This window comes from Saccopteryx bilineata, chromosome 3 (assembly GCF_036850765.1).
Source record: "Saccopteryx bilineata isolate mSacBil1 chromosome 3, mSacBil1_pri_phased_curated, whole genome shotgun sequence".
NCBI classification, from domain to species: domain Eukaryota; kingdom Metazoa; phylum Chordata; class Mammalia; order Chiroptera; family Emballonuridae; genus Saccopteryx; species Saccopteryx bilineata.
In genome coordinates this window covers 299,845-315,540 of record NC_089492.1, presented here as the reverse complement: position 1 = coordinate 315,540, position 15,696 = coordinate 299,845, and the positions used below count along the sequence as shown (strand labels likewise).

The 15,696-nt window shown below is 49.5% G+C and overlaps 1 protein-coding gene across 5 annotated transcripts in view; it reads right to left on the bottom strand.

Annotated features, from left to right (window-relative positions):
- ARHGAP39 (Rho GTPase activating protein 39) overlaps positions 1 to 15,696 on the bottom strand; it is an 84,763-nt gene that overhangs the window by 48,450 nt on the left and 20,617 nt on the right. For 2 of the 5 annotated variants that reach the window (XM_066265363.1, XM_066265367.1), the window contains exon 2: positions 4,087 to 4,251. The exons of 1 other annotated variant lie outside the window; for it this stretch is intronic. In XM_066265363.1, the coding sequence (XP_066121460.1) occupies positions 4,087 to 4,166 (80 nt within the window). In that variant the 5' untranslated portion in view covers positions 4,167 to 4,251. Of the gene's footprint in view, positions 1 to 4,086; positions 4,252 to 7,581; positions 7,600 to 15,696 lie in introns of those variants that run through there. 2 more of the 5 variants (XM_066265364.1, XM_066265365.1) reach the window with 2 other exon arrangements.

Here is a 15,696-nt window from a genome sequence, read left to right as displayed (position 1 = left end):
GTCCTCACCCACTGCTTTGGCACCTGGGGACCCTTGGCCTGCAACGACCATTAGGTGGTACTGCCCACATGCTGGTGCCCCGTTTCCATCTCCCTCTACCAGTGTGAGGTGGGACTCTGCCCAAGTGTCTCCTAGCAGAGAGACTGTTACACTGCTGTGTCAGCACTGGCAGCTGCATGTGACATGGTACTTTTCTACTTTGTTGTCATTTCCAGGTTTTCTACAATGTTCACAAAATTATTTTTGCAATTGGACAAAATTAAAACATTATCTTCTATAAAAGTGTAGTTTTCTACTATAGCATACAATAAACGAGACATTCGGTGCCATTTTTTTGTGTGTGTGTGGCCGAGACAGGGAGTCAGAGAGAGGGACAGATAGGGACAGACAGACAGGAAGGGAGAGAGATGAGAAGCATCAATTCTTCGTTGCAGCTACAGCAGACCGAGTGACCACTTGCTCAAGAAGGTGACCTTGGGCTCAAGCTGGTGAGCTTTGCTCAAAGGAGATGCTCCCGCGGTCAAGCTGGCAATCTCGGGGTCTCGAACCTGGGTCCTCTGCATCCCAGTCCGACGCTCTATCCCAGGGCTCCCCAAACTGCGGCCCCCTGAGGCCATTTATCCGGCCCCTGCTGCACTTCCGGAAGGGGCACCTCTTTCATTGGTGGTCAGTGAGAGGAGCATAGTTCCCATTGAAATATTGTCAGTCTGTTGATTTAAATTTACTTGTTCTTTATTTTAAATATTGTATTTGTTCCCGTTTTGTTTTTTTTACTTTAAAATAAGGTATGTGCAGTGTTCATAGGGATTTGTTCAGTTTTTTTTATAGTCGGGCCCTCCAACGGTCTGAGGGACAGTGAACTGGCCCCCTGTGTAAAAAGTTTGGGGACCCCTGCTCTATCCACTGCGCCACTGCCTGGTCAGGCTCAGTGCCATTCTTTAAAGTTTTGGGAGTGTGGTCAATGGTCTCTCCCTGGAGAGTATGGTCAACAGTACTTCCCTGTGAGGATATTTTTGTTTTGTTTTGTTTTTAGTAAAAGAGAGGAGAGAGAGAAGGAAAGACAGGAAGGAAGAGAAATGAGAAGTATCAACTTATAGTTGCGTTACTTCAGTTGTTCATTGATTTCTTCCCATATGTGCCCTGACCAAAGGGCTCAAGCTGAGCCAGTGACCCCTTGCTCAAGCCAGCAACCTTTGGTCTCAAGATAGTGACCATGGATGGGATCATGCTGATGAACTCATGCTCAAGCTGGCGACCCTACACTGAAGCCAGAAGAGCCCCCGCTCAAGCAGGAGACCTTGGGGTTTCATACCTGGGACCTCAGTGTCCCAGGCCGACACTTGACCCACTGCGCCACCACCAGTCAGGCAGAGTATTCTTTTTTTAATTCAGTGAGAGGCAGGGAGGCAGAGACAGACTCCCACAGGTACCCTGACCAGGATCCACATGGCAAGCCCATTAGGGGGCGATGCTCTGCCTATCTGGGACATTGCTTCATTGCTCAGCAACCAATCTCTTCTTAGTGCCTGAGGTAGAGGCCATGGACCCATCCTCAGCGCCTGAGCCAACTTCCTCCAATCGAGCCTTGGCTGCAGGAGAGGAAGAGAGGAAGAGAGAGAAAGGAGAGGGGGAAGAGTGGAAAAGCAGATGGGCACTTCTCCTGTGTGCCCTGACTGGGAATCGAACCCAGGACTTCCACAGCCAGGCTGACGCTCTACCACTGAACAAACTAGCCAGGGCCAGAGGATGTGTTTTAATGTGAATCCAAAGTTAGTAACAGGGAAGGACTTTCACAATTAATCACTAAATTTATACAGACTCTCTTTAAAAAAGCCACGCAGCCCTTGCTGGGTGGCTCAGTGGATAGAGCATCATCCAAGTAAACTGAGGTCATGGGTTAGCTCTCCATTCAGGGCACATATGAGAAGCAACCAATGAGTGTACAACTAAATGGAACAATGAGTTGATGCTTCTCTCTCTGGTACCCCCATCTTTCAAATCAACAGAAAAACAAAAAACAAACAAAAAAAAGGGGCTGCCATGTAGGTGTTAATACTGTATATTTGGGTTTTAAATTTTTAAAAATAGTTTGACTTTAGTGAGAGAAGAAGAAAGAGAGAGAGAGAGAAGAGAGAGAGAGGGGAACATCAATCTGTTCCTGTATGTGCCCTGATCACAGATTGGACTGGCAACTTCTGTGCTTCAGGACAATGTTCTAACCAACTGATCTATCTGGCCAGGGAAATACTATGTTTATGTAGAAAATTGTGAAAAGGGTTTTAAAAGAGGTTACTTCCTGGTGAAATCTGCCATAATTTTACATTCCTTCTTATACTTATCTAAAATTCTTTTCACCTGTTTTTTATAATGGAAATTTTTAAACATATACCAAAATAGATTAGTATAATGAATCCCCATACATATGGTATAAAATTTTTCTTGTTTATTAATGAAGTCAAGCATCTTTCTCACATTCATGAGCCTTTTATATTTCTCTTTTACTAAAAACACATGACTTTCTCATTTTTCACTGATTTGAGAGAGAGAAAATGGAGAGGGAGGGAGAGAGAAAGAGAGAGAGAAGCATCAACTTGCTGTTTTACTTAGTTGTGCATTCACTGGTCACTTCTTATATGTGCCCTGACCAGGAATCGAACCTGTGACCTCAGTGCTCCAGGACAAGGCTCCATCTACCAAACCACCCGGCCAAAGCCTAAAAATACACGTGACTTCTGCCCATTAAAATTTTTTTCGAACTGATTTGCAGTTGTATTTTAAAAATATCTATATATTGTTGATACTAATTCTTCTTGATTATATGTGTTACAAATCTCCCGTCTGAGGTCTGTCTTTTCACGCTCTTTATGGCACTTTGCCTCTTGGTAAAAAGCTTCTAAATTTATGGTAATACAGTTGAATTTATATCTTTTTCTTCATGATTTCTCCTCTTTCATGTTTAAGAAATCTACACTTCTAGGTCAAAAATATTATTAAAAATTTTTAATTGACTTTAGAGTGAGAGGAAGAGAGAAAGAGAGAAACACCGGTTTCTTGTTCCACTTAGTTGTGCATTCACTGGCTGACTCCTGTATGTGCCTGACCGTGAACTGAGCCCTATCCGGGTGACGCTCGAACCAGCTGAGCCACCTGATCAGGGCATAGGTCAAAAATATTCTAAGTTGACTTGCAAAGTGTTATAGTTTTGCCTTTCGTGTTGAAGTTCTTAATCTACCTGGACTGATTTTTGTCTGCTGTGTGAAACCCTGTCCTCTCCACATGGGTCACCTGGGTCTCCAGGGCTGACAGTGTCAGGGCACCTGTGTCTGAGCTGCCCGCTGGCTCACTGGTCAAACCTTCTCTGACCAGCACCACACTGTCTTAAACACAATAGATCTGCACTGTGTGCAAAACTTCCTAAGCCCCGTTTCTTGGCTATTCTTGACCCCATGAATTATGGAGTCAGCCTGTCAGCTCTGAGACTCTGCTGGCACCTTGGCTGGAGCTATTCCAGGAGAAAACAGAGGCCTTTTGTGATGATTTCATCTTCCACCCCAATCATGGTATATCCACTCATTTAGGTCTTTAAAGGGTGCAGGAGCAAACACTGGGCCTAACACCTGTGACCCACCCCCAGAGGACTCGGAGAACAGCCTATGTGAGGAGGGTGGGAGGGGCACACAATGGTAACAAAGGGTGAATCTGGGCCAGGGACATGTTCTTGTTCTAGCAACTTTTCTGTAAATGTGCAATTATTGCCAAAGTTAAAAATTAGGAAAAAAAAAATGAAAGAAAAAAAAAAGACACAGAAGAATGTTGAGCTATGGTTGCTTGCCTTGGGGTGTATCGATGTCCAGAGGGGCACAGAAATTGGGCCCATACTCAGCCTGCAGGGTATCTGGCCCAGGCAGCCAAGTACACCTGCGTGAGGAAAAGCCCCTCCCTCCGCCTGGCACCTGCAGCACGGAGTGGGCTGGGCCTGAGCTTCCACTGGAGGATGTCACATTCAGAAGCAAGCCCGGACCAGCCCTGACTCCACCTCACTGAGTCCGTCTCTGATAACCTAGCACCACGATGGCTTCTCCTCACCTTGTGCTCGACCCTGAGATCCGAGGCTCCTGCACTCCGGCATTATGGCTCTCACATTCGTAATCCTGCGTCTGGGACATTGCAGTCTCTTCCTGAGGACCAAGGTGCACAGTCTCAGAGAATCATCAGGACGCCCCCTCCAGCATCACTCGGGAAGGTGCCACCCTGTGAGAGAGCATTGCTGTCTAAGCACATGAATTCAGAAAACACCTCAGTACACCCTCGGTGTTAAGAAGCAAGAAGAGTCCAGCTAGTCCCTCACAGCCCAGGGCACAGACAAGAATGGGGAGTCCAGTCCTGAGCTGGTTTCTGGGCTCCCTGGGCCCTGCCCCTGAAGCCCAGCCAGGATCTAGCCCTTGCCAACCCACGAGAAGGCACCCAGTGCCCCTCACTAGCTGCCCTCTGCCTCTGAGAAGTAGCGCCCTTGGCTATCACGCAGGAACAGCACCGCCTCCCTGGTGCTGCTCTGGCAACGTGGGTAAAGCACACGGCGTGGCCCCTGACAGGGCAAGGCTCAAGATTACTCAGTGTGCCGGATTCACAACAAAAAGTGGGCTTTTCAAAAGTGTTGTGTTGACTAAATAAACACAGGAAAAAAATAAAATGAACCTTGACCCAAAACTCAATTCTAGATAAACTGTAGCTATAAATGTTAAAAAGTAAAACAATAAGGCTTTCAGGAAAAAAATGTAGAAGAAAATCTCTATGGTCTTATATGTAGTAGGTAGAGGTATCTTAATCGAGGAAAATTAATAAACTGAACTACAGTAAAATTAAGAAACTGTTTGTCAACATTCCATTATGAGTAAAAAGGCAAGCCCAGGATAGGGAATATCTGCTATGTAGAGTGTGCACAATATTTTTTTTTATAAGTTTTTTTTTAAATATTTTTTAATTTATTTTATTTTATTTATTCATTTATAGAAAGGAGAGAGAGGGAGAGGAGAGAGAAAGAGAGAGAGAGAGAAGGGGGGAGGAGCTGGAAGCATCAACTCCCATATGTGCCTTGACCAGGCAAGCCCAGGGTTTCGAACCGGCGACCTCAGCATTTCCAGGTCGACGCTTTATCCACTGCGCCACCACAGGTCAGGCAAGTGTGCACAATATTTACATTAGTCCCCGTTGTGGCTAATGGAAAGAAATCCAAAAAGGACTTGCTTCTACCAAGGAGCGTTCTGTGTTTATTCTGCAGGGCAGTGTGGCCCCCGGAGCAGGGAGAGGGGCCCGGCACGCTCCTCTGGGGAACCACACTCAGCATCTCGGCACCCAGCCGCCAGCCCCTGGCACTGCCTGTGCGCACCTGTGCTTTACCTCTGCTCCGGGGGTGCCTGCCTCAGCTGTACATACAGTCCCCAGGCCATGGCTTCCCTGCTTTGCTCCATTCTGGGTTTTGAGGACGCTTCATACTTATGCTGTACTTCTGTACAGCAGGGCAACCTGCTATGCTTTTTCTTCTAGCTGCTTTTAAGACTTTTCTCTTTATTGCTGGTTTTGAGCAATTTGATTCTAATGAGCCTGTATTCATGTTTCTTGTGCTTAGTTAGGGTTTGTTAAGATGGTTTGATCGAGGTTTACAGTTTTCATCGAATACTATTTCTGTCTCACCCGTCCCCTCTGGGAACCCCAATTACACACCCGTCAGCCCTCGGCCAGTTGTCCCACATCTCAGCCATGCTCTTTTATGCTTTTGTTCATTTAAAAGTACTTTCCCCTCCTTCAGGGTGGATCAGCCTCACTGCTTTGTCCGCAGGCTCACAGATCTTTCCTTCTGCATGCCTGTTCTGCCATTAATCCCATCCAGTGTCCTTTGCATTCAGACTGTTTGGTTTCTTCTCTAGAAGTTTAATTTGAATTTTTTTTTAGTTAAATGTCTTTACTTCACTATGTCTGTACTCAATGTACCCAATATTTCCCTCGGTTTCTGAACATATGGGACATAATTATAACTTCTTCAAGGACCCTGATTGCTCACCCCATCATCTGAGTCCGTTTGTATCAGTTTTGATTGGTTTTTCACTGCTTTAGGGATTGTAGTTCCCCGTTCCTTTCCATGCCTGGTAGTTTTTACTGGATGCCAGACACTGAATTTTACCCTTTGGAGGCTGTGTATTTTTATGTTCCTATAAACATTCCTATGTTTTGGGAGTTACTTGGAAACAGTGTGAAAGTTTTGGACTTTGCTTCTAAGATGGTTAGCACACCAGAGCAGCATTTATTCTGGGGCTATGTGTTCTCCACTGCCCAGTGAACTAGGAGGGGGTCAGTCAGCCTAATGACAAGGTCCTGTTCACAGTGCTGTCAGCTCTGAGTACTGTCCCTTCTAACCCTTCTGTGGGGCCCCGCCCCGGCCTCTCTGTCCCACACAGCAGATCAGCAGCCTACTGGGAAGTAGGCAGCTCCTCGGCACATCTCCAAGCTGTTTGCAGCTCTCCAGTCTGTGGTGCATCCCTGCACACTCTCATCACTTCGGTCACCTTGGACACTAAGGTCCAGCTCCTGAACTTAGGGCATCTACCAGGATCCTTGCAGCATAACCTAAAACAGGAGTTGGGAACCTTTTTGGCTGAGAGAGCCATGAACACCACATATTTTAAAATGTAATTCCGTGACAGCCATACAACGACCCATGTACATTACGCATTATCCAATAAAAATTTGGTGTTGTCACGGAGGACAGCTGTGATTGGCTCCAGCCACCCACAACCATAAACATGAGCAGTAGGAAATGAATGGATTGTAATACATGAGAATGTTTTATATTTTTAACGTTATTATTTTTTTTATTAAAGATTTATCTGCGAGCCAGATGCAGCCATCCAAAGAGCCACATCTGGCTTGCAAGCCATAGGTTCCCGACCCCTGACCTAGAAGCTCCCCGATGCACTAGGCTGGGGACATCATCAGCCTTATCTTGTCTGATATTCATCTCACATGAATCATTGTGCACTGTCTATTTGGATATGTCTTTGGAATCATATCCAAAGTCTAGAAAACCAAGGTTTAGTATACATGGTCCAATTTTTATTAGTTCCAGAGGGAATGGTAAATCTGAGCCCTGTTTGTTACTCCACCTTCTGGATGGTGATGTTGCTTCCCATGAGCACAGGTCACAATTCTGATACTATGCTGTGTGTATATGGGAACAAAGTAACAAGGCAAAGGCTTGTCGCTGACGAAGTGGAAGGTCACAGACAAGGGGAGGGGTCTAGAGTGACCCACACAGGGATGGATCAGAGTGGCGGTGGGATACAGACACAAATGGCTCCATCTAGAAATATTTACATGTGTGTACACACGTAGCTCAACATACACAAATACATTTCCTTGCTGTGGCAGCTGAAAAGGCCTACAGCCTACAACAACCAGTATGCCCAGCCCAGACCCTGGCTCTAACACCATTCTATCATGACAAGAACCAGGAGCCCATGGAGAAATGGCTGAAATGACAGGCAGAAAGCAAGATACAAAGAAGACTGCACAAAAACAAAACCTCACCATGATGGGGCTTGTCCCAGGGACAAGGTGCCAACTGAAAGCTCCCAATGACCAAAGCTGCAGCAATTTAAGGAAAAAGATTATGTTGGATTATAATAGAAAGTATAGATACCCAAAAGTCCATTCTGATGTAAATAAATGACTAAAAAGTAAACTGGGAGAATAGACACAAAAGAACAGTCTGTGTAGCTACTCTGGTCTCCAGGAAGGGCACGTGACTCTCCAAGGGACTGTCCTTGCACAGTTGCAGACACACCTCAGCCAGGTGGGTGCCCCGCCCCGGTCTGCCCTGTCCTGAGGCCAGCACCCCGCAAGAAAGCCCCCTGGAGAGCACGCTTCTCGGCCCTCCTGCTGCCTTTGGAGCAAGCATGAGGCAGGTGGGCTGCACAGCCAACCAGTCATTTACCAGGTCCTGTCCTGACAGTGGTCATTTTGTTCCAGCTTTTTCAGGAACTTGATGCACCCTCTCAAGGTGCAGCACACCCGCCTCCTGGCCTTCGGTCCGGGAGGCCCTGCTTCCTCGGCACCCCCACCCTGGACACTGTGTCTTCCCCGACTCCGTCTCTGCAGCCCTCCCTCCCGTCCTGGTCCGCTCTCTGGCCATGTTTTGTCTATTTCCCTCTATGCAGCATGTTCTTTTGAGCTGCTTGCCCTCTGATGACAAATTCTTTTTCAATCACACCCATTCTGTTACTTGCTGTTGCTAATTGAGCTCTCAGGTTTATATTGGAGTTTTTATCTTTAATTTTCTCAGTTCTGCCAATTCACATTCTCTCCTGCTAATCTTGTCTTTTCTTTGAGTTCTTTTCTCTTTATTTATGTATTTTGAATTTGCATTTTTTAGTATACAGAGAAAATTCTATCAAACATTTCATTGTCTCCTGGGTTAATTCTTCTAAGTGCCTTCTCACCAGCTAGATTATTGCACTTCGTCTTTTTCCTTCTCTTTCTTCTTCTTCTTCTTATTTTTTGAGTCTGTGTGTGTGACAGAGACAGAGAGATAGGTACAGATAGAAAGGGAGAGAGATGAGAAGCATCAATTCTTCATTGCGTCTCCTTAGTTGTTCATTGATTGCATTCTCATAGGTGCCTTGACCAGGGGGCTACAACAGAGCCAGTGACCCTGTGCTCGAGCCAGCGACCTTGGAGTTTTGAACCTGGGACCTCAGCGACCCAGGTCAATGCTCTATCCACTGCACCACCATAAGTCAGGCCAGCAAGACAGTCTTGAGGGTTTCTGAAGAACTAACTATCAGGGCCTTAGTCACAGCTGGTGCTATGAGGTGTGCGAGTGGGAGGACAGTTCCACCGGCACACAAAGACCCTCTGGCAATACTCCTTCAGGGTGACCATCAGCCATGAGGTGAGTCCCTGGAAGCCACGTCCCAGGAGAGCAGAGGGCACTGGCTGCCAGCAACAAGACCGAAGGAACAGCCAGAGGTCAACAGTTGCACAGCAAGCTGCGGTTTCCCTCGTCTTCCCGACAGCTTACCTCCCTCACCGGACGCCCAGGTCCGGTTCTCCCACGCTCACCAGGGCCACAGGCCCCCTTCTGTCGAGTCTATGTTGTCACTGCTGTCCCTAAGAGTCTTCATTAAGCGCAAACTCGGTCCTGCTCAAGCCTCCGGCTTTCACTGCTCCGGGCTGGCTGATATCCTCCTCTGACTTAAATCCTGTTCCCTATTTTTAATTTCTTCTGTTCGTTTTAGTGAGTTTCAGGGACCGAAAGAGAATAAACAAGTGTTGACTCAGCCGTGGTTTCCAGAAGGCCCGAGTTCCACTCTCAATGTTGTTTTCATAAGTTCCCCTCGTTGTGAACAATGAGCACTCTCAGCTTCTCGTCTGAGCGCTGGGCTCTGAGCAGTAGGCACAATGCCCCATTCTGCACCAGGCAGGGCGGCTGGCATGCCCACACCGGCGCCTCTGTGGCAGCTGTGCTCCTTGCCTCCCCTGCTGCACAGGACCGCTGCCCTGACCTTAAAGCTGTGACCTACCCACCGTCAGTCACAGAGTCAGCTCCAGGTCAGGACCAGCTACTGCACCTTCCTGGGAGCTGTGGCAGACCTGCCCATGGAGAGAGGACCCACACAGAGCCACACGCCGCGCAGCGGAAAGTGGGTCTGACGGTGGTGCTGTCACGGAAGCACTTGAAACGCTGCTGCTTCGAGGATGGCCTTTGGTTTCTGTCTGGTGCCTGAGGTCATAGGACAGTCAGGACACACAGACCCTGGGCCTTGACCATGCCCCCACCAGCCCTGTCTTACTGGACTTCTCTTACCAACAAAAAGGCACCAGGGGCCCCTGTGGGACAATTTAGAGAACAAAATGTCTGTTCACATGCCAGTGGTTGGAACAGAAAAGCTGGCCTGTGACTAGAAACAGCTGACACCCAGGTTCCATCTTGTTCCAAAGCCCCCCCAGTAGCATGGCGCCGCCCCTCTGGGCTGAGACATGAAACGAGCTATGGCAGGGCTCTGCCGGTGGAGACGGCAGCTCTCGCCCCGCAAGGCCACAGTCCTCAGACATGAACACTCCTGTCACCCCTTCGAGTGCTCACTGGGTCGCAGGTCATCGTGCCACCCTTCCGGGACCCTTCAGCTGGCTCCCCCACCAGACATGGCAACTCGGGGCTTCAGCAGGGGCACTGGGGCGACACGGTGACCTCAGACACCAGGACAGAGGGAGACCAACAGCACTTTGCGAGAGAGGATGTTGTTGTTACTGACATCTCACTGTGGTTGTTTAAAAACACCCAAAATTAGGCCTGACCTGTGGTGGCACAGTGGATAAAGTGTCGACCTGGAAATGCTGAGGTCGCCGGTTCGAAAACCCTGGGCTTGCCTGGTCAAGGCACATATGGGAGTTGATGCTTCCAGCTCCTCCCCTCTTCTCTCTCTTTCTCTCTCTCTCTCCTCTCTAAAATGAATAAATAAAATAAAATAAAAATATTTAAAAACACCCAAAATTAGAATAATACCTTCTCATGACTGTGACCAGTGAGTGCCTAAACCTTTCCTCAGCGAATCAACAAACACTAAATTAAATAACTTGATTTATTTTATTTTATTTTTTTACAGAGACAGAGAGAGAGTCAGAGAGAGGGATAGACAGGGACAGACAGACAGGAGCGGAGATGAGAAGCATCAATCATTAGTTTTTCGTTGCGCGTTGCAACACCTTAAGTGTTCATTGATTGCTTTCTCATATGTGCCTTGACCATGGGCCTTCAGCAGACTGAGTAACCCCTTGCTGGAGCCAGTGACCTTGGGTCCAAGCTGGTGAGCTTTTTGCTCAAACCAGATGAGCCCACGCTCAAGCTGGCGACCTCGGGGTCTCGAACCTGGGTCCTTCCACATCCCAGTCTGACACTCTATCCACTGCGCCACCGCCCGGTCAGGCAAATAACTTGATTTTTTAAAAGGTTTTATTTGCTGACTTTTAGAAGGAGGAGAGAGAAAGGCAGTGGGAGAGGAGTAGGAAGCTTCAACGAGTTGCTTCTCGTATGCGCCCTGCCTGGGCAGCCCGGGCTCCAGACAGGCGACCTGAAGGCTCCTTGCTGCTCCACCCACTGCGCCAGCAAAGGTCAGGCATGACGTGCTGGTTTCTTAACAGAAGTCTCCTACTGAATGGAAAAATGGCTTTAAGAATGACAGGCAGAGGAAAGTGGGAATACTCAGGCCGAGAGTGGAGGTTCTTCTTCCTGACGTTCCCTTGGGCCAGGGCAGCGAGAGCCCCCAGGGAACAGGGTGACCTAGCAGGCTGGGCTCACCTCAGGCCACAGCTGCGAAAAGGCAGCACCCACGAGAAAATGGAGGAGTCAGGAGGAAATCAGAAGTCCTAAAATTTACAAATGTAAACTGAAAGTACAGAGCATGGCAGTGCCAGGCAGCCCGGCCACCCCCGTGCCCACGCTGCACCTGCTCTCCTCATCTGAAGTGAGCTGGACCCTCCCTCATCCTGCTTCTCGTCTGTTTTCTCTTTGCCGTTTTACACTCTGCTTTTCTTGTCTGCACTTACTTTTAGAATTGTATTTTCAATAAAATAGTTCAATTTCTATCAGTGGTCATTGCATTTTTTCTCAGAATGTCCTGAAGCCTGAACTTCTCCAGTTCTGGGCTGTTCCTAGGTCACCTCTCACCTGTCCATGCAGGTGGGGGCCAGGCCACCAGGCTCCTGAGGGTCACAGTGTGGAGACAATGCCAGGCCCTTCCCTAGGTGATCTCAGACCTCATATGAACCTTCAAAACAGAACTCATGTCCCAGCTTCCTGGTGTGAGTTTGCTGCCTGCTTCCTGGGAAAGGAAGCTGCCTTCCTACAGAGAGGCCCTACACCCTGTCCTGCCTGACTCCCCCAAAATGCTCCACACAGACCCCCACTTGAAAGTGGCTAGTTACCTTGAAAGTCACCCCAACCAAGGCTGCTCAGATGACAGTGGAGCAGCCCTGCCTTCTGGCCCCGAGGGCTCCAAGCACACAGCACGCTGGCTCCCCGCCCTTTGGTCATGGGCCACCCCGTGGAACCTCACCTCTGGTGACATGCTCCACCACGAGGCAGTGGCCCCAGAACCTGGAGTCAGCGTGAACAGATGGGGCTCAGCACTGAGACCCTCCCCACCTGACTGTCACTGTCCTCCTGCGGCCCCCACAGGAAATATGTGGAAGTCCACCTGCTGCGACTATAGCTGTCCTTTGCTGAGCACCACGCCCTCAGCACCTGCTGCACAGCACTCTGTGGACTCTCTCTAACTGGCGCTTGTGTGGCCACCCTGCTCTCCACCTCAGTCCTCATCCCACTGATGAACAGAGAGTGGTCCAGAGTCATTTGCTGGCCAGACACGGCCTGTACTGACACTCTGAGCCTTGGGTGGGACAGCAGGACAGCTGGCAGGCGAGGGACACACCTGGGGCAGGACAAGGTGCTGGTGTCTACACACTATTTCTGGGGGCCCTGACTGCCACCCAAGCCTCCTGCTGTCCCCCCATCCCCACTGTGGGAAAGTTCCAGTCGTGAGTGGGCGAGAAGTCCTTGCTGCCAACTTCCCACGCAGGCTCTGGAACAGAAGACGCTCTGTGCCGGCTCCTCATGGGCCTGTGAGAAGAACGAGCCCCAGGAAGCAGCAATCTGTTCCTGGAACCTGGCAACACTCCTGCTGCAGAAGAGGCTTGCTGCGCCTGCTCCTCACGCCTAAGCATGGCGCCCCACCCCAGCCCGTTCCCAGGGCAGCCCCATACCCCCCTACCTGCCAGCCTGGCAGGTCCGCCTGTGTACACTGGGCTGTGCTGGCCATGTGTGTGAGCACAAAAAAGCATGTTGCGACCATGTGTGTAGACACGTGTGTCTGTGTGTGAGCACAAAAAGCATTTGTGGGTCTTGGCTGGTTTGCTCAGTGGTAGAGCATCAGTCTGGCATATGGATGTCCCAAGTCTGATTCTTGGTCAGGGCACACAGGAGAAGCGCCCATCTGCTTCTTCACCCCTGCCCCTCTCTTCTCTCTCTCTCTTTCCTCCCTGCAGCCATGACTCGATTGATTCTTGAGTGCAATGACCCTAGGCACTGAGCATGGCTCCATGAAGCCTCTGCCTCAGGCACTAAAAATAGCTCAGTTGTGAGCACTGGCCTCAGATGGGCAGAGCATTGGCCCCAGACCATTGCTGGGTGGTTCTTGGTCGGGGCACATGTGGGAGTCTATCTCCCCTCCTCTCACTTAAAACAAACAAACAAACAAAAAAAACCCAGCCCTTGTAGTCCTGGCTGAGTGGCTCAGTCGATAGAGATTTGTCCCGGTATGCCAAGGTCTGGGTTCGATCCCCCGTCAGGGCACATATGAGAAGTAACCAGTGAGCACACAACTAAGTAGAACAAGCAGAATGAGATGATGTAATCTCTTTCTCTCTCTCTCCGTACCCGCCCCTCTCAAATCAGTGGAAACATTTTTTAAAAAAAGAGAGAGAGAGCACATTGTGACCGTGTGTGGACATGCATGTGACCAGACAGCCACAGGCCTGAGGGAGTCTGGAGCTGCCCTCCCTGTGTGCTTCTCCTCACTCCCTCAGGCGACTCCTGCACCTGACCCCACCTCTGACTTCTCCAGTAGCCCCTTCCATACCTGTGACCTGGAGGAGATGGTGCCTGTATAGGAAAGGAAGGGACCACAGCTATGATGGAGTATCCTGAGACTCCACACAACCCACGGCCACCATGAAGACCTCGGTTGGGGGTGAGCAACTGGAACATACAGCACTCTTCAAAGACAGGGGCCACCCCAGGCGGCTGGACCCTCCCATCCTGCAGGAGATGTGACTCGCCCTGGAAGGTGGTGCTCCAGAACACAGCCCAGCAGCCTACCCCCTGCATCCCTGTCCCCCAAGGTTAAAGGTCAGCAGACATTCCTCAAATGCAGTCTGACATACTCATTAACACACAAACCCACAGAGCTGAGCAGAGCCCAGTGGAAGAGGGACTCACTGTGGGGTGGGGGTAGGGTGCTTCACAAGTGGCCACAGAGGGTCTGCGATCACATGGTGGGAACTCAACCCAGAGAGGCACAGCCGAGTGACAACCAGTGTCAGGTCTAAGGTCGGCCAGACCCCCTTTCAGAAAGAGAGGTAAAACGAAGTTGCCTTCTGACACAGAATCAAGAGCAGGGCTTCCCACCCCAAACCCTGAGAGCAGGAAGGAGGGAGGAACAGACGCCAAGAGCACGGGAAACCCCGATCTCTGGCTAAAGCATGTTCAGCGTTTTCAAAGGCACAAAGGGACATTTTTAGTCAAAACCACATAGGTCAGTTTGATGAGAAGTTCACTAGTCCTTCTTAGGTCCAAAGGAGAGCACAGACTCCGTCAGGGGACTCACCGTGAAATGTTCATCAACACCAGAGGGAAATAAAACAAAATAGAAACTATTAATCCAACAGAAACCAAAGCAGGAGGACCTGTACTCAGAAAGTGCAGCCCTGGGTACTGGCTGGGGTCTGGCAGGCGGCACAGCAGGGCGCGGGGGCTGTGCCACCTCGCTGGCAGTGAGTTCTGAGGGGCTCCCACCCCTCCAGGGGAGTCCCTTCCAGTTACTACCAGAGCTTCCAGAACACTGTGGATAAACCAGACACATTTCACCAACTCTGTCACAGGATATTTTCTGCCAAGTCCTAGTAACAGAGGGTCAGCAACTCCCTGGCAGGGCCAAGGGCAGCCAGACCGGTGGGGGGACCAGGAGCAGCGGGCTGGCCCCCAGCACCCAGTGAAGGTGAGTATGGGGGAGCGGACACAACCATTCCTGCCACAAAGATCAACGAGATAACTCTGACCTGCCCTCTGAGAAAGAACAAACAAACATGAGCATTTTAATTGTTAAAAATATTTTGCCTCAGTGGATAGAGCGTAAGAGTGGGATGCGGAAGACCCAGGTCGAGACCCCGAGGTCGCTAGCTTGAGCGAGGGCTCACCTGGTTTGAACAAAAGCTCACCAGCTTGAGCCCAAGGTCGCTGGCTCAAGCAAGGGGTTACTCGGTCTGCTGAAGGCCCACGGTCAAGGCACATAGGAGAGAGCAATCAATGAACAATTAGGGCAGTGGTTCTCAACCTTTCTAATGCTGTGACCCCGCAATACAGTTCCTCATGTTGCAGTGACCCCAAACCAAAAAATAATTTTGGTGGCTATTTCATAACTGTAATTTTGCTACAGTTATGATTCAAAATGTAAATTCCTGATATGCATTATGTATTTTCCAATGGCTTTAGGCAACCCTGCCGGGGTTGCGACCCACAGGTTGAGAGCCTCTGAATTGGTTAACACCCAATTCAGCAACAAAAAACTAATGATTGATGCTTCTCATCTCTCCGTTCCTGTCTGTCTATCCCTCTCTCTCTGTCTCTGTAAAAAATAAAAAAAATAAAAAATATTTCACCTAACCAGGCGGTGGTGCAGTGGATAGAGTGTCGGACGGGGATGAGGAAGGACCCAGGTTCAAGACCCCGAGGTCACCAGCTTGAGCGAGGGCTCATCTGGTTTGAGCAAAGCTCACCAGCTTGGACCCAAGGTCGCTGGCTCAAGTAAGGGGTTCCTCGGTCTGCTGAAGGCCTGCAGTCAAGGCACATATGAGAAAGTAATCAATGAA